This window comes from Pseudophryne corroboree, chromosome 4 (genome assembly GCF_028390025.1).
Source record: "Pseudophryne corroboree isolate aPseCor3 chromosome 4, aPseCor3.hap2, whole genome shotgun sequence".
NCBI classification, from domain to species: domain Eukaryota; kingdom Metazoa; phylum Chordata; class Amphibia; order Anura; family Myobatrachidae; genus Pseudophryne; species Pseudophryne corroboree.
The window spans coordinates 491,367,364-491,393,779 of NC_086447.1; the positions used below are offsets into that span (position 1 = coordinate 491,367,364).

Here is a 26,416-nt window from a genome sequence, read left to right on the forward strand (position 1 = left end):
CTAGTTTAAAGGGTGAAAGCGCTGCGTAATACCCTGATACGGGGTTTTAAAATAACAAAAACAGCATGTCTAAGGCTACCAAGACCTCAAAGACCTGCTATGTTTGTACGAAATGTAACAAGAAGAGCACGCGGGTCGGCAGCTCCGGGGTGTGCGACTCCTGCTTAGACAAGGACGCTCTACCTGGGAGCAGTGCTCTGGCTAAGGCATGGGAGGACAACCTTGCTAATAGAATCTCCAAGGAAATGGCAGAATCCCGCAAACAGCAATCGGAATGGGCTGCGGGATTCTCAAAGACAATGGAGGAATTTCTCATCAAATTAACGCCACCCGCACACGCTGAGACGACTGTGCGCAAGGCTGTTAAAAGAACTCTTCCTATTATACCAGAATCGGAGGAGGAAGAGGGTTTTCTTCCGGATACGGAAGAAGGTGAGTTAATTGAACCCATCCTAGACGCTGATTTTCCTGAAGAAGGATCGGCGATCTCGGGTCTGGATTCCTTAATTGACGCAGTAAAGGACATCCTAAGCTTTAAGGAAGCGGAAATCCGGGAGCCGGAAGAATTCGATTTGTTCGAATCCCAGAAGCCGCGTTCAGCAGAGTTTCCCATTCCTAAATCCCTCCAATCTCAGATGGAAGAGGCTTGGAAACAACCTGACAAACGTTTTCAATTTCCGAAACGGTTTCAGGTAACTTACCCCTTACCTAGGGGTGTAATGGACAAGTGGGAATCTCCGCCGGTAGTGGATGCTTCCCTAGGAAGGTTGTCAAAGAAGACAATCTTGCCAATTCCTAACGTAACTACTTTAAAGGATGCGTCCGAACGTAAAGTTGAGACTGCGTTAAAATCAATATTTGTAGCAGCAGGTGCAGCGCAGAGACCTGCGATCGTCTGTGCTTGGGTCAACAAGGCCATGGGTGCATGGTCCGGCCGTATAGTGCAAGCTATTGAGGAGGAAAATAGCTTAGAAGAGATTACACAGTTGGCGGAACACATTCGGGAATCTGCTACATACTTGTGTCAAGCTTCTAAGGATATTAGCAGAATAGCATCACGCATATCTGCATCGGCCATATCGGCTAGGAGGATTTTATGGCTCAGAGAATGGCAAGGAGACTCTGACACCAAGAAGGCGGTAGAATCCATTCCCTTTGGGGGTGAAATGCTGTTCGGACCAGAGCTGGACAAGTGGATTTCGCAGGCTACAGCGGGGAAGTCCACTTTTCTAACCGCTCCACAAACTAGGAGAGGTTATTCGGGACCATCGTTTACTTCATTTAGATCACAGTCCTTTCGAGCCCGAGGTAGGGGTTTCGGTACACAAGCACGCGGGGGCAGAGGTAGAGGCCGCTCGCAGGCAGCAACAAGAAAGCAGGATAAACCTGCTGACAAGACCGTGGCATGACGGCCTCCCAGCTCACCTGGGGTCCCCCTTGGTGGGCGGCCGACTGGAAGGTTTTCAGGACATCTGGGCCAAAACCTCACCGGAGCTTTGGGTGAACAACCTAATCTCTCAGGGATACAAACTGGAATTTCAACAGAGGCCTCACAGTCAGTTTTTTTACAACAGGATTGCCTCAGTGCCCTCAAAAAGCAAGGGCACTACGGGCAGCAATTCAAAAATTACTACAAGCAGAGGTCATTATTCCGGTTCCCGCTTCTCAGAGAGGAACGGGGTTCTATTCCAATCTTTTTGTCGTGCCAAAACCAGACGGGACGGTCAGACCAATTCTCAATTTAAAAGTTTTCAACCAGTTTTTAAAAGTCTACAGATTCAAGATGGAATCAATCCAATCAGTTATTGCAGGCTTAGAACCAAGCGAGTTCATGGTATCCATGGACATAAAGGATGCATATCTGCATATCCCAATCTGGACTCCTCACCAGGCTTACTTACGGTTCGCACTGGTGGCGGAGCACTACCAATTCCGGGCCTTGCTGTTCGGTCTAGCGTCAGCCCCAAGAATTTTCACAAAGATCATGGCGATAATGGTGGCAGGACTAAGACTGTTGGGGGTCACGATTATACCTTATCTGGACGATTTACTGATCAAAGCTCCATCTCAGAATCGACTGCTCAAGGATGTTCAGACATCCCATCAATTTCTGATTCAACATGGATGGATTGTCAATTTCAAAAAGTCCAACCTCATACCGACTCAACGGATCCAATTCCTCGGTCTCATCTTGGACACGGTCCTCTTACGTGTGTTCCTCCCAGAGAACAAGGTACAGGACCTACAGAGATTAGTGGCTCAGGTACTGAGGACGCAGACCGTTTCTCTGCACCTCTGTGTGTGCAACTTCTCGGGAAGATGGTGGCGTCGTTCGAAGCTCTCCAGTACGGCAGACTTCATTCACGACCATTCCAAATGAACCTCATTGCTCAGGGAGCAGGCTCACACTGGCTTCTCCATCGGAAAATTCGACTTCAACCACAAGTAAGGGTCTCCTTGATAGGGTGGTCTTCACACAAGAACCTTACAGCCGGCAAGAAATGCGGCATTTGGGATTGGAAGATCTTGACGACGGACGCCAGTCTCAGAGGTTGGGGAGCCGTCCTAGACGACCATCAGTTTCAGAGACGATGGACGCTACAGGAAAGCAAATTACCCATAAATATCCTCGAACTAAGAGCAGTCTACAATGCCCTTCTCTTAGCAGAAGACCTAGTCATGAATCAAAACATCAGGATTCAGTCAGACAATGTCACAACGACGGCTTACATAAACCGTCAAGGAGGAACAAAGAGCAGGATGGCGTTGAAGGAGGCCACAAAGATCTGGTTGTGGGCAGAAAGACGAGACATCATTCTCTCCGCAGTGTTCATTCCAGGTGTGGAGAACTGGGAAGCAGATTACCTCAGTCGCCAGGACATGCATCCGGGGGAGTGGTGCCTTCATCCACGGATTTTCAACATGTTTGTGAGAAGATGGGGCCTACCTCAGGTGGACCTAATGGCGTCTCGACAAAACCATCAGCTGCCCAGATATGTGTCAAGAACTCGAGATCCAGCAGCAGAAGGAGTGGACGCATTGACACTTCCGTGGTGTTACAGAAAAGTTTACATATTTCCACCATTCCCACTCATACCCAGAGTTCTGAAAAGAGTAAAGCGGGAACGAGTGTGGGTTATTCTAATCGCTCCAGATTGGCCCCGCAGGAGTTGGTACACCGACCTGCGAGGGTTACTGGCGGAGGATCCTTGGAGGTTACCTCAGAGAGAGGACCTGCTATCTCAGGGACCGTTCCTGCACCCCGACCTAAACAGGCTGCGTTTGACGGCGTGGCTATTGAAACCCGGATCTTAAGAGACAGAGGGATCCCACGAACGGCCATTCCTACAATGATTGCCGCTAGGAAGCCGGTCACAGCCAGGCACTACTACAGGATTTGGAGACGGTACATGGCTTGGTGTCAGGAACGGGGATGGAACTCATCAAATTTCCATTTATCGCGACTTCTATTGTTCCTTCAGGCCGGTCTAGAGGGAGGACTCAGACTGGGCTCTTTGAAGGTTCAGATTTCGGCTCTCTCCATCCTTTTCCAACAGCGGTTAGCATCCTTGCCAGAGATTCAGACCTTTTTACAAGGGGTTCTGAGGATTCAACCCCCTTTTCGTCCTCCCACGGCACCATGGGACTTAGGTTTGGTGTTAGAATATTTGAAGTCACCGACTTTTGAGCCATTAACAAGTACAGACCTGAAATATATTTCTTGGAAGGTCACGTTATTACTTGCCTTGGCTTCGGCTAGGCGGGTTTCCGAGTTGGGAGCCTTATCCTGTAAGAGCCCTTTCTTAGTTTTTCATGAGGATAGGGCGGAACTCCGTACAAGAGCAGACTTCCTTCCGAAGGTGGTGTCGGGGTTTCATGTAAACCAGCCAATAGTGGTTCCATCTTTCCAGGGTCTCACAGATGAGGATGTGTCATTGGATGTTGTCCGAGCTTTACGGGTATACGTACAGGTTACGTCATCTTTCAGAAAGTCGGACCATTTGTTTGTTCTTTATGATGGGCCAAAGAAGGGTTGGCCGGCCTCTAAGCAGACTTTGTCCAGATGGATTAGACTTGCCATTCGGCAGGCTTATATTTCCTGTGGCAAAGAGGTGCCGGTTCAGACGGGTGCTCATACTACCCGATCAGTGGGTGCCTCGTGGGCGGCTGCCAGGGGTGCTTCCACTACTCAACTTTGCAGAGCGGCAACGTGGTCTTCAGCCCACACGTTCGCGAAATTTTACTAGTTTGATACTTTTGCGTCCGGAGAATCTAAGTTCGGACGTTTAGTTTTGCAGGCCACCGACAGCACTCCCTTCCTGGGGGAAAACTTTGGGACGTCCCCTACTGTATAGGACTCCAGTGTCCCCTAGTGGATGAAAGAGAAAAGAGGATTTTGGTACTTACCGATAAATCCATTTCTCTGAATCCTCTAGGGGACACTGGACGCCCGCCTCGGTGCTGTCGACCTGCTGTGTTCAAAGTTCTTGTTGTAAACAGTTCGTGCAAACAGCGTTAGTTATTCGGTTAAGAGTTCTTGGCCGCTGTTTGATATGTTGTACGGTTCGGTTCCTCGCCATGGACTATAGTTTCATGTCCTATTCTCTCAGTCAAATTTTTCAAACTGAGGGATGAGGGATGTGAAGGGGGAGGAGCCGGCTGTGCAGACAATGCTAATTTAAGATTGTGCCACACCTCCGGTTCAAGGCTTCACACCCCTACTGTATAGGACTCCAGTGTCCCCTAGAGGATTCAGAGAAATGGATTTATCGGTAAGTACCAAAATCCTCTTTTTGCTGCCCTGCAATTAGATAGTCGCCGCCTACAGGGAGAGGGGAGAAGCCTGTGCAAGTGTGTATTTGCTTCTGTAGCGGAGCTGCACAAAAATCAGTTTGTGCAGTCTCTGCGCAGCCCAGGACTTAGCTGCTGTGATGGAATCTGCTGATCGGGACCGGAGCGGACGTCAGACACCCTCCCTCAAAATGCCTGAGCCTGCCTGCATTTTTCCGGACATTCCTGGAAAACGGTCAGTTGACACCCACAAACGGCCTCTTCCTGTCAGTCACCTTGAGATCGCCCGTGCGTTTGTTTGTTTTGCTCGATCCCGTTGCTAGGCGTTGATGCCCGTTGTGGTTGTGCGACGCGATAGCACATTGCGGCTCATACACATTTGTGGTTCGCAGCTGATCGCCTGCTGTGCGAAAACGCACAACAACGATCAGATCTGAAGTACCCCTTTATGTGGACACTACAAAAGGGTTGCGGTGGGGGGTGGGGAGGTGACAATGCTGCTAGGCTGTGTAGCATACAGGACACTCGGCACAGCCACTTTGCTGGCTGCCTTTGCATTTATCAGTGTGGGGCACATAAACTGGTAATTGCAAGGCAGCCAGCACAGAGTCTCACTGATTAGCTCACCAAATCCTTCTAAAGTTGCAGCCATGGCAAGACACAATCTTCTGCAGCCTCCCCAATGGGGTGCCCCCAAATTTACAGGAGCTGATTGGTTTGTACTTAATCTCTCTCCACTTTATATTTCTCCAAGCTTTGATACATAGGCCCCTTTGTGAGATATCTTACAATGTATGGCCATGATAAGTGCAATGTCAGGACTATCAGATAAAATGTCTATCAGTTTGAAAGGCATTTTATTTGCACGTGTATGCTTAGCTTCATAATATAATACGATGTTATGATTTGTAAGCAGTATCCTCTGACAAACCTGGTGTAAATCTGCCTGCAGGAATGGGCCAAAGTCATTCTGGATAAATGTTCAAAGCTGGTATGTACTCTGGTTCTGACAGAACTCGAGGAACTGTCCTTGATGGACAATTGTCTTTTTTCAACTTTAGTTACTATGTTACTGTACATGCAAACATCCCTGTGGGAAAGAAGGGAGGCTGTGTGACTCCGTCATACCCCTTTCAGACCACCTTAGGCGGGTCGCACCCGGGAGCCTGACACGGAAGCTCCCTGGGTGCTACCTGCCTCAGGTGTCCCGCCGCCGCTGTCTGCAACTCGGTATATTGCCAGGTTGGTGATGTGGCAGGAGCAGTGCTTGGAGATCGCATGATCTCCCAGGGCCGCCAGTCCACATAGTGTGAAAGGGAAACTGGTCGCATCGACCCAGCTCCCGTTTACACCGCACAACGAGATGGGTTGATCATGAGTTCACTACCAGGGTTGAAATTCCGGGTCGCACCTATCAGACCGCACAGGAGCACGGGTTATGCGCGCTCATGTGTCAATAACCCGTTTTCAAAGCTGGCGGTCTGAAAGAGGTATCAGCCAGTGTGAACTGGAGCTCTGACTGGCAGCTTACTGGACGGACACAGTAGCAGATAATATTATACTGTACATAAATATTTTGCATTGTTTTAAATAAAAATAACAGAACAAAATTTCAGTATAGAATTTGTAATGGAGTACAGTGAGAATTGGCAATTGGTTTGAATCCTTTTGCAAGGTATTTTTTGATCTAAAAGCAACTTATCTTTTACTTTTAGTACAGTGTGTTTATCTCTGTTACTCCCACAATGTATAGTCAAGACGATTTTAGCTAGAAAAGGATAAGTTATGAGGTCTCTTATTATAAAAACAAGGAACCTCATTTGAAAGTTAGTTGAACTACACTTTAAGATATAGGCAAATTGTTATTTCAAATATAATGTTTCAATTGTTACATGACCATTGTATACTTCAAAAAGGACCCCTTTCAAAAAACTGTACTATATTCCTGAACATGATCAGTGGAACACTATTTTCTTACACCTGTATTGGCTGACAGCATTATTTGTTCATTACTTATTTAGGATTAACAGTGTTTGAATCTGGTCAGAAGAAAAATGAAAAGAGGAGAAAGGTGAAAGGAAGTGATGCCTCTAATATAGATGGTTTCCTGGGCCCATGGGCAAAATATGTTGATGAGAAAGATGTTGCCAAACCATCAGAGGTAAATAATATTTAGAGTGCTTTCGGTAAACTATGAAAACACAGACTTCTTCAAATAAGATCATTTCTGCAGCGGGGTACACTGGGTTCCACAGGGAATAACATTGGGGTGTAGAATAGGATCTTGATCTGAGGCACCAACAGGCTAAAAGCTTTGACTGTTCCCAGAATGCATAGCGCCACCTCCTCTATAACCCCGCCTCCGTGCACAGGAGCTCAGTTTTGTAGTTGGTGCCATGCAGTGCAGGCATAAAACAGGCAGCGCTGCTCAAGTAGCCCTCAGAAGAGCTTTTTTAAGTGAACTTTGAAGACTTCAAGGGCTGCAGCAGAGACACTGTGAGTGTTAGATGTCAGCCAGAAATCTCTTGCTGCAGCTCCATCACCCCCCCAGCGGCGCTGTATACTCCCGCGCCCTGGTTGCCAGGTACTTACAGCAGAGGCTCCGGTTTTCTTCAGTCAGGCACACACTCCACCGCAGCTCTCCTGGATTGCGTGGCCGCACTTAGGGAGGAGGTAAGAGGGTCCTCCAGGCGGGACCCGCTGCTAACCGCGATCCGGCGCAGCCGGTGTGAGGCGGGCCGCGCACGCTGGCGTGGACACTGTGGCAGTACAGGGACCCCACTAGACCACCAGGGCAGGGGCACAGGTCGGTTTTACTAAAAATCAATTTTATATGGCCCACAGTACCCGTTGGGGAAGTCCAGCAAGGGGATAAGGCTATGACCTGTAGCCCCTCCCCCAGCGTGCCATTTAGAGAAAATGTTCCTGCCCTGGAGCTGCATATCTCTCTCTCCCTCACTCCCTGTCAGGGTTTGGGAGCCATTTTCACATGCTGAGCTAATCCTGGGACTGCTTGGGCAAAACCTCCTCTGTAAAACCACCTGCGTGTCAGCACTGTGCATTTTACAGGACACTTAAGTATTCTACATGTCTGTTGACAGTGTTAATTAAGAAACAGTGCATTTAGTCAGGGTTATGTAGTACAAGTACCCTGTGATATACATCCAGTATTTACTGTGCATTGATATATCTATTGACTGTATAGCCTTACTTAGTATTACTTTGTATTGCTAGTCCAGTGCATTTTTATTGCATGTCATAATTTCTGCATTGTACATGTGACTCTGTGTATTTGCATATACAGCTGCTGCGTGACTTCCATTCCGTGTATCTCGCTCAGACTGTTATCCCTATATTCTGTACCCTGTGGGGGCTAAGGGAGTCAGGGTTTTTGTTTAATATAGGTGTTTCACAGGATATACTTATGGAGTATTTTTCTCTGTGATTTTCAGTCACCATATACCTCTTGAATTCTCTGTTTGTGCTAATACACTGCTCAGGGGGTTCTTGTTAAGGTATTAGACTGCTGCTATTGTACTGGGTTGCCCGTGAATTGAGCTTACAGGTATGTCAACTACAAGGCGTGATGGTGCTGCGGCTGATCTCACACTGCGTGGTGGTGACGCTGCGGACACATTAGAGGAAAACATAGCAGCAGAGGGTTCAGGTTCTGGGGGTTCCCTACCCCCCCAGTGGGACCGTAGCAACGGGGGTTCATAATGAACCACCTTGAGCTACTTTTTCCACGTTACTAAGCATGCTGGTAATTAGACTTACGCCCCCTATGGGCCCTCACGTGCTGGTACAACCGCATATTGTCCCTGTGGTTAATCCGCCATGGGCAGATCACCTGTCCACTCAGTTACAGCAACTGAACCACTCACTGACTAAACAGAATTCTCACTCTCGCCCGCCTAAGACCAAGGTGTCCTCTAAGCGTGCCATTACTTCCTCACAATCCACCCACGTCCCAGGCACCTCATCTGATGAGGATGGCGTGTATAATGACCCCACAGCACTGATCCAGACACTTCTGATGGGGAATCGGTCTCACAGGTGGATGTTCCTGACTTATTGGAGGCTATCAGACTTATTCTTCAAATTACTGACGACCCAGAGCCTGATGCTTCCTCTATGAAACCGGACAGATTTAAACGTCAGAAGGTTGTGAAACAAGTTTTACCTCACTCTGACCATTTAGTTGACATACGTCGGGAATCCTGGGAAAATCCGGGAAAGAAATTCACACCTCGCTGCGGAGCGAAGTAAAAATTGGGAAACACCCCCACCGGTGGATTTGCAAGTGGCGCTGCTGGTGGTATCCTCAGCTCTGTCACTTCTGTGAAAGATCCGACGGATAAGCTTGTGGAGGGTTGCTTAAATGCGATTTACACCCTAGCAGGAGCTGTGCATCAGCCCACTATTGCAGCGACATGGGCTGCTGAAGCTATTGAAGCGTGGCCTCAGGAGGTGGAAGCAGAGCTGCCTTCCAATTTTTCTGATAATGCTAGACAATGTCTCTCGTATATTGTCACAGCCTCTCATTACATTAAGGAGGCGGCTTCTGATGCCGGTATTCTGGCGGCCAAGGCTTCTACTACGTCCATTTTGGCTTGCCGGATTTTCTGGTTATGGTCCTGGTCTGTGGATCTGGATTCATAGAAAACCCTGACATTCTTTTTGAAGTGGCCTCAACAAGATAGTGGCTGACTTAGCTTCTGCTATAACAGCGTGTCTACCTAGTACTGCTCCTTCGGTGCCGAAGGTTAAGAGTACTTCCTTTCGCTCCTTTCGTCCTTCAGGTAAAGCAAAAGGTCAGGCGTACCCGAAACAAGCTCGCACTATCAAAACCCCTAAGCACAAACCTAAACGTGCGTGGGCTGTCCGTCAGCCTGCTTCCAAACCTGACAAGCCTGCTGCATGACGGGGCGGGCCTCACTCCAGGGTGGGAGGCAGACTTCTAGGGTTTACCCAGGAATGGTTGAAGACCACTTCTGATGCCTGGGTACGGGACTTCGTCACTCACGGCTACGCCATATCCTTCAAGAATCGTCCCCATCATCGATTTTGCCTGACAGATGTCCCTTCGGATCAGGTGAAGGCAAAATCTCTTCAATCGGTGGTACAGTCCCTCCTGGACACAGGAGTGGTGGTACAGGTGCCTCTGGCTCAGAGAGGCAAGGGGTACTATTCACCGCTGTTCCTAGTCCCGGAATGGGTCCTCTCGCCCCATTCTCAACCTCAAATCCTTGAACAAGATTGTGAGAGTCTCCAGGTTTCGTATGGAAACTCTTCACTCTATTGTTCTGGCATTGGAGCCCGTGGATTATATGGTCTCCCTGGACATACAAGATGCTTACCTGCATATTTCTATTGCAATGTCGCATCAGCAATACCTGAGGTTTGCTGTGGGCAGCCTCCATTATCAAGTTCGGGCTTTACCTTTTGGTTTGGCCACGGCTCCGCGAGTCTTCACAAAGGTCATGGCGGTAATGACGACTGTACTCTGCCGTCAAGGGGTCATGATCCTCCCGTATTTGGACGACTTGTTGATCCTGGAAAATTCCCTAGAAATTCTCCTACGTCATCTGGATTTGACGCTCCAGTTTCCTCAAGCTCACGGGTGGCTCATCAACTGGAAGAAATCTTCCCTGGTCCCTGCTCAGAGCATGGTGCACCTGGGGGCGTTGTTGGACACTCACAACCAGTGGTTGTTCTGGTCTCCGGAGAAGGTCCTGAAACTTCCGGACAGGATTCGATGCATCCTATCTCGTCCGCAAGTGTCGATACACTTGGCAATGCAAGTACTAGGTCTCATGGTGTCGGCTTTCAACATGGTGGAGTACGCTCAATTCCATTCCCGCCCTCTGCAGAAGCTGATTCTTGCCAAGTGGGACGGACTGCCTCACCGGGTCAGGTCTCAAATGATCTCCTTGTCTCTGGAGGTCCGTCTGTCACTAAGTTGGTGGCTGCAGGACCAATGTTTGAGCAGGGGTCGTCCCTTCTGGATCTCCAACTGAGTTCTTCTGACGACGGATGCCAGTCTGATAGGCTGGGGCGCGGTGTTGGAGCAGCAGTCCCTTCAGGGTCGGTGGACCAGGGAGGAGTCTCTCCTCCCAATAAACATTCTGGAATTGCAGGCTGTGTTCAATGCACTGAACTTGGCCCAGCATATAATACAGAACAGACCTGTTCAAGTACAGTCTGACAACGCCATCACAGTGGCGTACATAAATCATCAAGGCAGCACTCGAAGCCGCATGGCAATATGGGAAGTATCCAGGATTCTTCAGTGGATGGAACGCCACCTGCCAGCCATATCGGCAGTGTTCATTCCAGGGGTCCTAAACTGGGCAGCGGACTTCCTCAGTCGTCAGGACGTACACGCCTCCATCCAGAAGTATTTCAACTCCTAGTGGGCAAGTGGGGCCTACCAGATGTGGATCTGATGGCGTCTCGACACAATCACAAGGTTCCGGTCTTCGGAGCAAGGACAAGGGATCTTTAAGCCGCAATCGTGGACGCACTGGCAATTCCATGGAACTTTCGGCTGCCATACGTGTTCCCTCCTGTGTCACTCCTGCCCAGACTAATAAGGAAGTTCAAGCAAGAAGGAGGAATCCTACTTCTGATCGCTCCAGCGTGACCCAGACGGCATTGGTTCTCAGATCTTCAGGGTCTCTCGATAGAGTGTCCTCTTCTACTTCCGCAGCGCCCAGATCTCCTCGTTTAGGGCCCCTGTGGATATCAGGATTTGGCCCGGCTGGCTTTGACGGCGTGGCTCTTGAAGTTTCGGTTCTGAGGGCCAAAGGATTTTCTGAGGCGGTCATTCAAACCATGTTGAAGGCCCGTAAACCGGCTTCTGCTCGGATTTATCATAGGGTCTGGAATTCTTACTTTGCTTGGTGCGCCACTAACCATCATGACTCTTACAAGTTTAGTACGGCCAAGCTTTTGCCCTTTCTACAACAGGGCCTGGACTTGGGCCTTCGTCTGGCCTCCATCAAGGTTCATATTTCTGCCTTGTCGGTTTGGTTCCAGAGAAAAATTGCGACTCTGAATGTATGAACATCAGGTACTCAGGGTGTGTTGCGGATTCAACCTCCTTACATTCCGCCTGTGGCTCCTTGGGATTTGTCGGTGGTGCTGGAGGCATTACAGGAGTCTCCGTTTTAGCCTCTGGAATCTGCAGACCTTAAGTGGCTTTCTCTTAAGGTATTGTTTCTACTGGCTATTGCCTCTGCTAGACGGGTGTCAGATTTGGGTGCCTTGTCTTGTAGGTCCCCCTATCTGATTTTTCACCGTGACTGGGCGGTTCTTAGAGCACGTCCCGGGTACCTACCTTAATCAGGAGATTGTGGTTCCGGCCTTTGTCTCTTCTGAATGGTCTTCCAAAGAGCGGTCTTTGGATGTGATACGGTTTCTCCGTATCTATGTGAAGAGGGCGGCTCCCATCAGGAAGTCTGATTCTCTCTTTGTACTGTTCAGTTTTCACAAACGTGGCTGGTCTGCTCACAAGCAGACCCTGGCCAGATGGATTAGAATGGTGATTGCACATGCTTATGTATAGGCTGGTCGTCCAGCTCCTGCGACTATCAAGGCCCATTCTACTCGGTCTGTTGGACCTTCTTGGGCGGCCCGCCGTGGTGCGACCCTTGAACAATTCTGCAAGGCGGCTACATGGTCCTCAGTGAACACGTGCATAAGGTTCTATGCCTTCGATACTTCCGCCTCCCAGGATGCTTCCTTTGGACTCCGGGTTCTTGTGCCCGCTACAGTGCGTCCCCTCCCTTGAGGAACTGCTTTAGGACATCCCCGATGTTATTCCGTTTGGAACCCAGTGTACCCTGCTGCAGAAAATGAATTTATGGTAAGAACTTACCGTTGTTAAATCTCTTTCTGCGAGGTAAACTGGGTTCCACAGGGCGCCCACCCTGACGCGCTTAGCTTCTTTGGGTTTGTATGGCATTAGCCGCTGACACCTTCTCCTGTCGTGAGAATGTGGTGTATGTGGCTACTAACTGTTGTCTCTTTTACCTGCTACTTAATTGGACAGCTCCTGTGCACTGAGGCGGGGTTATAGAGGAGGCGGTGCTATGCATTCTGGATACAGTCAAAGCTTTTAGCCGGTTGGTGCCTTGGATCAAGATCCTACTCTACACCCCGATGTTATTCCCTGTGGAACCCAGTGTACCTCGCAGAAAGAGATTTAATAACGGTAAGTTCTTACCATAAATCTCGTTATTTGTTTTTTATAGGAAGAGCAGAAGGAACTGGATGAGATAACTGCAAAGAGACAGAAGAGGGGCAAACCTGAGGAGGAGAAGCCTGCAGATGAGAAGACCATATTGCATGGTATGTCATTGTATGACTGTGAACCTTTCTGTTCATTCTTTGGTTTTAGAATATTTTTTTAACCCAACCATGTGTTAATATGGGTGGTCTTCAGTATGCCGACTGACGGGATCCCGGCGCACAGTATACCGGCGCCGGGATCCCGACAGCCGGCATACCGACACTTATTCTCCCTCGTGGGGGTCCACGACCCCCCTGGAGGGAGAATAAAATAGTGTGGCGCGCGTAGCGCGGCGAGCCCGCAAGGGGCCCATTTGCGCTCGCCACACTGTCTGTAAGCCGGCGGTCGGGCTCCCTGCGCCGGTATGCTGTTCGCCGGGAGCCCGACCGCCGGCATATCGTAGTGAACCAATGAAGAGTGTAATACAAGGCGCAACAGGGTAAAACAATTACAATGTACCTTTTTTTCTTTTTTTTTCTTATCAGTTAAAGAAATGTACGACTACCAAGGCAGATCTTATCTTCATATTCCTCAAGATGTGGATGTTAATCTGCGCTCCACAGAATTGCCAGAAAAATGTTATCTTCCCAAGAAACAGATTCATGTTTGGTCTGGACATACAAAGGTAAGCCCAGCTTGCCCATATGCTAAATTGATATGTTTTTTAGTAATTACGGTTAAAAATCCAAAAGGTTCGCTAACAGAACTTATTAAGCAATGACGACTGACATGTATAATTCCAGGTGCTTAGAGGATGGTAATGGCAGTTCCTGATCTTACTATGCAAGAAAGGCACTAATATGAAAACTGTAGTTGTGAGAGTCTTGCTCACTTAGGTATATATTTACTAAACTTATCTTTATAGATTTTTTTTAGGGACTAAAACACACCTTTACTAACACATTTTTTCTTGTCTCATTAATTTTTTAAATGTTAGTAAATGTGGGGCAGATGTGTTAACCTGGAGAAGGCATAAGGAAGTGATAAACCAGTGATAATGTGCAAGGTGATAAAGGCACCAGCCAATCAGATCCTAACTGTTAATTTACATATTGGAGCTGATTGGCTGGTGCCTTTATCACCTTGCACATATCACTGGTTTATCACTTCCTTATGCCTTCTCCAGGTTAATACATCTGCCCCTGTGTATTTTAGCCCCTAAAACACGACATTGATTCAGATCGATTTCAAAATTCTATACTGTGTGTGTGTGTATATGTATGCATATATGTGTGTATGTATATATATATATATATATATATATATATATATATACTGCTCAAAAAAAATAAAGGGAACACTAAAATAACACATCCTAGATCTGAATGAATGAAATATTCTTATTAAATACTTTGTTCTTTACATAGTTGAATGTGCTGACAACAAAATCACACAAAAATTCTCAATGGAAATCAAATTTATTAACCCATGGAGGTCTGGATTTGGAGTCACCCTCAAAATTAAAGTGGAAAAACACACTACAGGCTGATCCAACTTTGATGTAATGTCCTTAAAACAAGTCAAAATGAGGCTCAGTAGTGTCTGTGGCCTCCACGTGCCTGTATGACCTCCCTACAACGCCTGGGCATGCTCCTGATGAGGTGGCGGATGGTCTCCTGAGGGATCTCCTCCCAGACCTGGACTAAAGCATCCGCCAACTCCTGGACAGTCTGTGGTGCAACGTGGCATTGGTGGATGGAGCGACACATGATGTCCCAGATGTGCTCAATTGGATTGAGGTCTGGGGAACGGGCGGGCCAGTCCATAGTATCAATGCCTTTGTCTTGCAGGAACTGCTGACACACTCCAGCCACATGAGGTCTAGCATTGTCTTGTATTAGGAGGAACCCAGGGCCAACCGCACCAGCATATGGTCTCACAAGGGGTCTGAGGATCTCATCTCGGTACCTAATGGCAGTAAGGCTACCTCTGGCAAGCACATGGAGGGCTGTGCGGCCCCCCAAAGAAACGCCACCCCACACCATTACTGACCCACTGCCAAACCGGTCATGCTGGAGGATGTTGCAGGCAGCAGAACATTCTCCTTGGCGTCCTCACGTCTGTCACATGTGCTCAGTGAGAACCTGCTTTCATCTGTGAAGAGCACAGGGCGCCAGTGGCGAATTTGGCAATCTTGGTGTTCTCTGGCAAATGACAAACGTCCTGCATGGTGTTGGGCTGTAAGCACAACCCCCACCTGTGGGTGTCGGGCCCTCATACCACCCTCATGGAGTCAGTTTCTGATCGTTTAAGTAGACACATGCACATTTGTGGCTTGCTGGAGGTCATTTTGCAGGGCTCTGGCAGTGCTCCTCCTGTTCCTCCTTGCTCAAAGGCGGAGGTAGCGGTCCTGCTGCTGGGTTGTTGGCCTCCTCCACGTCTCCTGATGTACTGGCCTATCTCCTGGTAGCGCCCCCATGCTCTAGACACTACGCTGACAGACACAGCAAACCTTTTTGCCACAGCTCGCATTGATGTGCCATCCTGGATGAGCTGCACTGCCTGAGCCACTTGTGTGGGTTGTAGGGAGGTCATACAGGCACGTGGAGGCCACACACACTACTGAGCCTCATTTTGACTTGTTTTAAGGACATTACATCAAAGTTGGATCAGCCTGTAGTGTGTTTTTATACTTTAATTTTGAGGGCGACTCCAAATCCAGACCTCCATGGGTTAATAAATTTGATTTCCATTGATAAGTTTTGTGTGATTTTGTTGTCAGCACATTCAACTATGTAAAGAACAAAGTATTTAATAAGAATATTTCATTCATTCAGATCTAGGATGTGTTATTTTAGTGTTCCCTTTATTTTTATATTTTTATAAAATCTATAGCCTTATTTCACAAAGTCCCATTAGAAGGAACCAAAGCAACAGATATATAGCAATAGTGAAATTGGTGCCTAAGGGTTGTTATAACATCCCTTCTTCAATCAAACCATATATTGGTACAACACAATGACAGAATATGATAATTCATATACATGGTTATTAAAATTTGTAAAAAACATCAGTGTCCGTAATGGTGTAAAAGTACTTTGGTCATTTTCACCCTCTACCAACATCCACTGGGGGTCCAAATAAGAGCAAGTGTACAGATATTTCTTTCATGAACTCCTCCTTCTAAAACTTTAGATTGGAGGTCACATCACAAAAAGACAGATAACCCAACGCGTTTCATCCCATGTAGAGACTTGATCAGGGGTCTATCTATAATAGTAGAACATAGTTTTCAGAACATTTGCTCAAAGTTTAACAGATTATTACAATAAACTGTAGTTGGAACACAACTGTAAAATACAGGCCAATGGAGTAAACAGAAAAAAGTTGAATAGGGGAAAAAAGGGAAGAAATAGTATACAGAGAAAAATACAAAGGCACATACCTCACTTCGGTAGTTACCATCAACAATAAAAGTAGTAGATGCAAATGCTCTTGGACACTCGCTTCAATCAAATGAGTCACACAATATTATACTTGTGACCGAAAATGCCTATTAGAGAAATATTCTTATTTACACATATTTATAAAAAAAAATAATGATAATGCTCTGTCTCATACTAACCCTCTTCGTATATAGGAGCACATACCTGATAAATTCTAAAAACAGGTGTGTGATACTTAGGAGATCAGATTCAAGAGATGGTTTCAATAGTGTTCAACCTGGAGTGTTTACTACATAAAATTAGGTCCCATTAATTACATTATTCATATACAAGGAACAGGCTGGTGTGACTGCCAGTATTAGAGACATATACAGAAAATGGTCAAACGTGGGCCATAATACAACTTCATTAATACAAATTAAAGGGAGTTTTACTTCACGCAGACTCAGTAACTCAAACAGAGAGTCCCATCTAAAGTATGGATTTGATAATATAGGGACTAGGTAGCATCAAAGAATAAAATATGTGCACTTGATGATCACAGCATATTAGACCATAATTCATACTATAGGTAAATGGGGTCAAAATCAAATGACGTGACTTAATGCTAAAAAAAAATAAAAAATAAATAGTGCATAAATAAGTAAAATATAATGGAAAGTGCTTACCATCTGGAAACGTGTGGTGTATCCTAGTTTCACCAGTGTTAGAGTGAGGACATTGATCTTTCTTATATTGTGATGAGTGTAGTGACATCACTTCCTCTCTGTTGTGATAAGTGTAGATAAATAGGTAAATATCATTTATAATTAAGTCTTTATTTTACCCTATACTAACACATACTGAAACATATTGATTAATTTAAGGAGCGCAGATTCTTATGACCACCCTATATTAGTGAAAAGTGTTTAACAAACCATAATTAATGAATTGCCCCATAATGCCTTGCTGCTACCCATGATACTGCAGTGCGGGGCTGCAATATGAGTGTGACAGGTTAAACTGTCCTATCAAAAAGGGAGGGAGGCGGGACTGAGGTTATCTGGTCACTTAGTAAAGTGATACACTTCCTGTTAAATGGCGGCGTCCTGCGCCGCTAATCCCTATTCGGTCGTCCTGCTGCATTCATGTGACCTCTCATCACATGACCTCTGTGCATCAGATCTACTGACGGGAACACAGGCGCTGGTTACAATGACGCTGGAACTGGAACTAAGTGTGTTCCAGCGCCATGATAGTTTGTATTCCACCATACTGGCTATCTTGTTGAGGTCATGTGACCGCTTGTCACATGACCTACATACTTCCAATCAGTGACAGGAGACCTGGACTTTAGTTTCCATAATGTTAGAATCGGAAATAAATACATTCCGGCGTTATGTTAATTTGTGTTCTACCTCACAAAATGTAATAAACATATTGCAGGTTCATTAATAAATTAAATGAAAAATTATGATTAACCAGGTATACTAATTTGATTAAGGGGCACAATGGGTTCAAACTAACTAGCACCAAACAAAGGATTATAATAAAGCCCAGAGAGATTTATGGTAGACTTAACTATGGAACCAATGTACCTCGCAGAAAGGCATTTAACAATGGTAAGTCTACCATAAATCTCCTTTTCTGCAGCGGGGTACATTGGTTTCCACATGGAAAACATTGAGGATGTCCTAAAGCAGTTCCTCATAGCAGGTATGAGAACCCGGCGTCCAAAGGAAGCATCCTGGCAGGCGGAAGTATCAAAGGCATAGAACCTAATGAACGTGTTCACTGAGGACCACGTAGCCGCCTTGCACAATTGTTCAGTGGACGCGCCACCGCGGGCCGCCCAAGAAGGTCCCACAGACCAAGTAGAATGGGCTCTAATAGCAGCAGGAGCTGGACGACCAGCCTGTGCATATGCTTGTGCAATCACCATTCCAATCCATCTGGCCAATGTTTGCTTATTCGCAGGCCAGCCACGTTTGTGAAAACCAAAAAGAACAAAAAGGGTATCTGACCTCCTAATAGAGGCAGTCCTCTCCACGCAAATACAGAGAGCCCGTACCACATCCAAAGACCGCTCTTTGGAGGACAAACCAGAAGAGATAAAAGCCAGAACCACAATCTCTTGGTTAAGATGGAAAGATGACACCACCTTAGGTAGATAACCAGGGCAAGTTCTAAGAACTGCCCGGTAACTCTGAAAAATCAGAAATGGTGGACGATAGGACAAAGCGCCTCCTGGCAGAGGCAATAGCCAGTAGGAACAGGACCTTGACCGTGAGCCATGTAAGGTTCACTGACTCAAGAGGTTCAAATGGAGACTCTTGCAGGGCATTCAGGACAACATACAGATCCCGTGGAGCCACAGAAGGGACATAAGGAGGCTGAATCCGTAAAACACCCTGAGTGAAAGTATGAACGTCAGGAATAGACGCAATTTTTTTCCCCACCTACAAGGCAGAGATATGAACCTTGAGGGAGGCCAGACGAAGGCCTAAATCCAGGCCTTGTTGTAGAAAAGCCAGAAGTCTGTAAGTACTGATTTTGTAAGCATCGTAATTCTTAGCCGCACACCAGGTGATGTAAGAATTCCAGACCCTGTAATAAATCCGTGCAGATGCGGGCCTTCAGCATAGTTTGGATAAACGCCTCGGAGAATCCTTTGACCCTTAGGAGTGAAGTTTCAAGAGCGACACCATCAAAGCCAGTCTGGCCAGGTCCGGGTAGACACAAGGGCCCTGAACGAGGAGGTCTGGTCGTTAGACCCTGCAGATCTGAGAACCAATGCCGTCTGGGCCATGCTGGAGCGACTAGAAGTAGTATTCTTCTTTGAACTTCCGTAGTACCCTGGGCAGGAGTGACACTGGAGGGAACATGTATGGCAGCCGAAAGTTCCATAGAATTGCCAATGCGTCCACAAACGCTGTTTGAGGAGCCCTGGTTCTTGATCCAAAGACCAGAACTTTGTGATTGTGTTGAGACTCCATCAGGTCTACATCTGGTAGGCCCCACTTTTCCACTGGGAGTTGAACAACTTCCTGAGGAAGACTCCACCCTTTGGCATGCACGTCCTGCCGACTGGCGAAATCCGCTTCCCAGTTGAGGACACCTGCAATGAACACTGCCGATATTGCTGGCAGATGGCGTTCCGCCCAACAAAGGATTTTTGACACTTCCTTCCATCATTGCCATGCGGCGTAGAGTGCCGCCTTGAGGATTTAGGTATGCCACCGTGGTGGCATTGTTTGACCGTACTTGAACAGGCCTGTTCTATAACTAGGCAGGGAAAGAGACAAAGCATTGAACACTGCCCGCAATTCCCAAATGTTTTTCGGGAGGAGTGATTCCTCCTTGGTTCACCGACCCTGGAAAAGTGTTGCTCCAACACCGCACCTCATCCCTTTGACTGCTGTCCGCAGTCAGTAGGACCCAGTTGGGGGTCCACAAGGGACGGCCCCTGCTTAACTGCTGGTCCTGTAGCCACCAGGTCAGCGACAGACGAACCTCCGAAGTCCAAGAGATCATGTGAGATCTGATCTGATGAGGTAGGCCGTCCCACTTGGAAAGGGTTAACCTCTGCAGAGGGCGGGAATTAAATTGTGCTTACTCTACCATGTCGAAAACCGACACCATCAGGCCTAATACTTGCATCGCCAAGTGTATGGACACTCTTGGGCGAGAGAGGAAGTATCTGATCCTTTCCTGAAGCTTCAGCACCTTCTCTGGAGACAGAAACAGCCGTTGACTGTGTGTGTCCAGCAGTGCCCCCAGGTGCACCATGCTCCGAGCAGGGACCAGCGAGGACTTCTTCCAGTTGATGAGCCACCCGTGGGCTTGTAGGAAGTTTACCGTCAGTTGCAGATGACTGAGGAGGACATCGTGGGAGTTTTCCCGGATCAGCAAGTTGTCCAGATACGGCAGGATCCTGACTCCCTGGTGACGGCAATGACCTTGGTGTATATCCGAGTTGCCTTGGCCAGTCCAAATGGCAGAGCCTGGAACTGATAGTGAAGGTTGCCAATAGCAAACCACAGCTATTGCTGATAGGTATATGCAGGTAAGCATCATGTATATCCAGGGATACCATATAATCTCCGGGTTCCATGGCCAGTACAATTGAGTGCGGTGTTTCCATATGGAACTTGGATACTCTCACAAACTTGTTCAGTGATTTGAGGTTGAGTATAGACCAGAAAGACCCATTAGGTTTTGGTACTAGAAACAGGGTCGATTAGTATCATCTGCCACTTTGAGATAGAGACACCGGCACCACCACTCCTGTATCCAAGAGGGAACTCACAACCAATTGTAGAGCTTGTGCCTTTAACGGATCCGAAGGGGTAACCGTTGTGCAAAACTGGCAAGAGGGACGCCTCTTGAAAGAGACTGCGTACCCATGAGAGACAACTTCTCGCACCCATGCGTCAGAAGTGGTCATTAACCAGACCTGAGTGAATTGCAGAAGTCAACCTCCCACCCTGGGTCCCCCAGGGGGAGGCCTGTCCCGTCATGCAGCAGGTTTGTCATGTTTAGAAGCAGGCAGATGGGCTGCCCAGGATTGTTAGGCCTTGGGCTTAGTGGTTTTAGGGAGCACAAGATAATCGGGAGCACAAGATAATCCCGAGTATGCCTGACCTTCGCTTTCCCTTGAGGCTGAAAGCAGTGCAAAGTGGTACCTTTTGCCCTCTTTGCAGAAGGAGTAGCATTTGAGATAAAGGCAGACATAGCAGTCGCCGATCCAGACCCAATTTTTAATTAGGTCTTCCTCAGATAGGATGTCCCCAGTAAAGGGAAATACCTCCAAGGACTTTTGGAGTCCAGTTCCACCATCCATGACCTCAACCACAGAAAACGGCGAGCCAGGACAGACGTATTCGATGCCTTGGCAGCCGACACACCTGCCTCAGGGGACGCCTCCTGGTGTAAAAAAGGTGGCGGTGGTATTGTGAGACAGGGAATGTCTGGCATTGTCAGATATATCCTCGGGCAGCTCATCCTCTAATGCCTGATCCTGTCATCAATCTATTTTGCAGCCCCAAGAGATTCAATCGTGGTCGATGTACAACACCTGTAAGGGAGTAATATACATCAGGCATCCCTCCACACACTTATCTATCAGTTCCTACATTGAGGGGACAGTGGTGACAGGCATAGTGAAGGGCACCCGAGATGGGCGACACATTAGTTGACTAGTAGTGAATTACCCACTTATATAGTTATATAACTATGCAGGCAAGTTAATGCCCGTTGCGAACAGGGGGAATGTCTTCCCAGGAGTAGACCAGGGGTCTTGTTGGATGTCCACTTAACTGTCAGATTGTAGTAACAGAGTTTTAATTACCTTCTGATGTGTGAACATATCCGTTTGCTTAACCACAGTAAGGGAATCCGCTTATCAGTGATTTGAAGGATTTGCTTGCTAGTAACCACAAGGGCAGTGGCATTATTTAGCATTGAAGAATCCTTGTCAGAAACACCTAATATAGGGACAGACAGGAAAGTATATTCCCCCTCTCTTCAGATAAAATATCTGAGAGATTATTGGATAGGGAGGAGGAAGCAGCCCGCTTTAGAAGACCCAGAGACACGAGCGTGACCTGGCATTGAGTTTTGCCTGACCAAGGAATGAGTCACACACTGCAACCTGTGAGGCAACATTTTTCCCACCTAAAGCGGAGTAACCATAGGGACATCAGTGACTAATGTGACAGGTGGTCCCATAGGGGGCATAAAGCGTACAACGAGAATACCCAGTAAGTTTGACAACGCAGCCCAGGACGGCTTCTGATTGGTTACAGAAGCTGCGGACTAACTGGGAGATGTATGAGACATAGTACACAGACCATTACACAAATCTTCCCACTCGGGTAAATCCGTTGCACATGCTCTGCAATATGCAGTAGCGTACCCAGATTTACTGCTCTACATGTTAAACATTATACACAAATGCAACAGAGAGCGGTTTAGTACTATGAAGCCAGACAGAGTACAATACCTGCGAATAAATCCGTTAGCATGTGACTGAGTACCCAGTACACAACACCTGTGAATAAATCCGGTATTCTGTGAGTGCACAGTAGAATACACTAAATAGGTAAATACTGTGACGCACTATATATTGACCCAGATGCACCTAGTCTCCTAGGGTACAGTATACAGTGATAGACGTATCTGGGATACACCGCAGTGAAATCTCATAGCAGATACAGGCACACATACTCACGTTTGCAATGCAGGTAATTATTTTCATGACAATAAAATTGCATTGGATTATTATATGAATATATATAGATAGAGAGATATGGCCTGAGACCGGATGTATATATCAGAATACTCTTACAATATATTCTGGCACAGGTACCCTTGTTCTTAACGAACGCTGTCTTCATATTGACTAGTAGAATACTTGTTTGTAAAACCATGGCGCTGATGTACAGGCGGGTTTACAAGGGAGACCTTGCCCTGTAGTCCTGGAGACCAGTCGCAGCTATTTTAGAAAATAGCGCCCAGCTTCTCAGTCAGGGAGTGAGGGAGAGTGTGAGGCAGCTCCAGGGCGGTAACACTCATAGTAGAATGGCGCCCTGGACCGGGGGGATGGGCTGCAGTTCAAGTGCCTTCTCCCCTATGCTGGACTTCACCAACTGGTACTTTGGGGTCTTAATAAAGTGGACATTAACATATCCTACCTGTACTCCTTTGCACTGGTGGATATAGTAGGGTCCCTGCTCTGTTACAGTGTCCACGCCAGCGTCGCAGTCAGTCTCCCTAGACTGCGACCGGAACGCGATTTAATGGTGAGTTCTGCCTGGGGGACCCTCTTACCTCCTCCCTTCTGTAGCAACCACGCGAACCAGGACAGCGTCTGCAACCCTGTGCCTAGAGCCGGAGCGTCTCCACCGCAAGTACCCGGGAACAGAGCAAGCGGGAGTATGCAATGCAGAATGTCACCAGAGCAAGCGGAGCCGCAGCACAGAATGTCACCCTAACATGTAAGTGCTGCGGCCCTTAAAGTCTTCTAAAAGCTTTTTCATGGCTGCCCAGTGCATCCCCCCTGTTAAGTGACCTGTTTCTGCAGGCACCAACTCGAAACTGGGCTCCAGTGTTTGGAGACGGAGTTATAAAAGAGGCCCCAGTGCATCCTGGGACAGTCTAAAGCTTTAGGGGTATATGCAGTTGCGGTCGAATTCCGGCTGGAATTCGACCGGTTTTTAATTCGACACAATTCGACAGTCAGACACCCTGCCGCCGGGACCCGAATTCGACATATTCAATAAAAAACGGATTCGACAGTCCAGCTGTCGAAAAACGGACCAATTGACGGATATGTTCGTCCTGGATTCGACTTTTTGGACGGCACAAAAGTGTATAACAAACCCAGAAAAAAATAGCGTGGGGTCCCCCCTCCTAAGCATAACCAGCCTCGGGCTCTTTGAGCCAGTCCTGGTTGTAAAAATATGGGGGGAATAAAAAAATCAGACGCGCACAGCCAATCAGGAGAATGCCACGACGTGGCGCTCCCTGATCGGCTGAAGGGACCCTCTGTGACCGGAGTCACGGGGGGTCCCGGCATTTGGGGAAAGGGGTCCCATGTGTAAACATGGGACCCCTTTCAGTGCGTGGTCCGGGTAAATGCGTTTTTTTTTTGTTTTGCCAAGTACGTGGATTACAAAATGGAAGAGGACAGATCTACACTGGATTTTGGGGAGTATAATTTTATTTTCAGGTACCCCATGGATTCTACTTGAAGAAGTGGACCGAGCCTCGTGTCAACATAGGTAGGTATGTGTGTGTCGGTATGCATTTATCTAATAAAGTTTTACTTTCACGTTGTCTGTGTACTGTTTTTATTCGGGTATTTTTTTTCTGTAGAACTACAGGTACCAGCGGGTCCGTCCCCCCCCCCCCCCCCCCCGCATGCTGGCACTTGTGGTTCTCCAAGTACCAGCGTGCAGGGGAGGCTTGCTGGGACTTGTAGTTCTGCTAGAAAAAACTATATTATTTTATTTGACACAAGGCTATCAGCCCCCCATCCGCAGCCCTTGGATGGGGGGGGGGGGGGGGGGGGGGACAGCCTCGGGCTTCACCCCTGGCCCTTGGGTGGCTGGAGGGGGGGAACCCTTGATTTAAGGGGTCCCCACTTCTCCAGGGTACCCCGGCCAGGGGTGACTAGTTGGGGATTTAATGCCACGGCCGCAGGGACCAGTATGAAAGTGTCCCCCGGCTGTGGCATTATCTCTCCAGCTAGTGGAGCCCGGTGCTGGTGTTAAAAATATGGGGGACCCCTACGCTTTTTGTCCCCTGTATTTTTTGCACCAGGACCGGACGCAGAGCCCGGTGCTGGTTGTAAAAATACGGGGGATCCCCTGTCAATTTTCCCCCCATATTTTTACAACCAGGACCGGCTCAAAGAGCCCGAGGCTGGTTATGCTTAGGAGGGGGGACCCCACGCATTTTTTTTCAAGATTTTTAACTTATTACCACCCCTTCCCACTGAAAAACATGCTCTGATCTCTTCATATTATTTTAGTCAGTAAAAAAATAAAAAATATTCTTTTAAAAAATATATAAATAATACTTGTGGCTCCTAATAGACAAACCAAGTAGATAATCCCTTCTAATATAAGTAGATATGCTATTAGCAACAAAAAAAAACACAAAAAAAAACTGTTTTTAAAATTTTTTATTAGATTCCGCCACCAAAATGATGCGGACTGAAATTGACGAAATGACTGTCGAAAAGCACTGTTGTCGAATCGACATTCTTCAATTGAATATACTTTTGTAGAAAAGCCGCATTTTTACCATTGCAGACATGTCGAATTTGACAACTGTCGAATTTAAAAAAGTCGAATCTGAAATGGGCGTTTTTTTGTCAAAGTACTGTATTGCATTGTCGAATTTTTTTTTGTGTAGAAAATGCCCCGTTTTTCGACATTTGCGGCAATTCGACCGCAATTGCATATACCCCTTAGCTTGTTGATGCCTGTGGATCAAGATCCATCTCTACACCCCGATGTTTTCCCTGTGGAAACCAATGTACCCGCTGCAGAAAAAAGGGATCGTACCCGATAGGAAAAATTTGAATGGACAACATATAACTAAATGGATTGATGGACTAATCACATCTATCTGATCTTAACCCCATTTTTACAATGGATCAGCTTTGTTCAAAATACAGCAAACATTGGGGCAGATGTATTAACCTGGAGAAGGCATAAGGAAGTGATAAACCAGTGATAGGTGCAAGGTGATAAAGGCACCAGCCAATCGGCTCCAATATGTAAATTAACAGTTAGGATCTGATTGGCTGCTGCCTTTATCATCTTGCACATATCACTGGTTTATCACTTCCTTATGCCTTCTCCAGGTTAATACATCTGCCCCATTGTACAGAGTGGATGATATAACACAAACAATCTGTATTACACTGGTTAAGACATTATATCACCAGATATATGTATGTTAAAGAACAAAAAGGAGAAGAGCAGGGGCGAGTATACTAGTAGGGGTTAAACGAACAAGAAGGAGGCTACCCTATCTTTATGAATATAATAGCAGGAGAGGTGACAGCCTATGTCACGTGCTAAGCTGACTACAGAAAGGCTACCATATCAATATACTCGTTAAGGCCCCCTCCCCCCCTCCCCAGAATCAACGTATTTAATGTAAATATCCAAAAAGATTACCTTTTGACCAAAGTAATATCCCTATAGCCACCCCCAATATCTTCCTGTACATGTTAAATCACCGTGGAAGAAAGATCGTTTATATGTATGTGTACGCGAGTGTGTATGTATGTATATTATAAATAAATACATACATACATACATACATACATACATACATACATACATACATATGTGTGAAGCAACAGGAGTACGGCGCCACAGGTGAATGTGGGTAGAAATAAATAAATAATTTATTATTACCACTGTACAGACACTCCCTTTTTCAT

General features: G+C 47.0%; 1 protein-coding gene across 1 annotated transcript in view; it reads left to right on the forward strand.

Annotated features, from left to right (window-relative positions):
* CDC40 (cell division cycle 40) overlaps positions 1–26,416 on the forward strand; it is a 222,364-nt gene that overhangs the window by 110,726 nt on the left and 85,222 nt on the right. Inside the window, exons 5-7 of the mRNA XM_063917128.1 lie at positions 6,813–6,952; positions 13,050–13,146; positions 13,573–13,712. Of these exons, the coding sequence (XP_063773198.1) occupies positions 6,813–6,952; positions 13,050–13,146; positions 13,573–13,712 (377 nt within the window). The remainder of the gene's footprint in view (positions 1–6,812; positions 6,953–13,049; positions 13,147–13,572; positions 13,713–26,416) is intronic.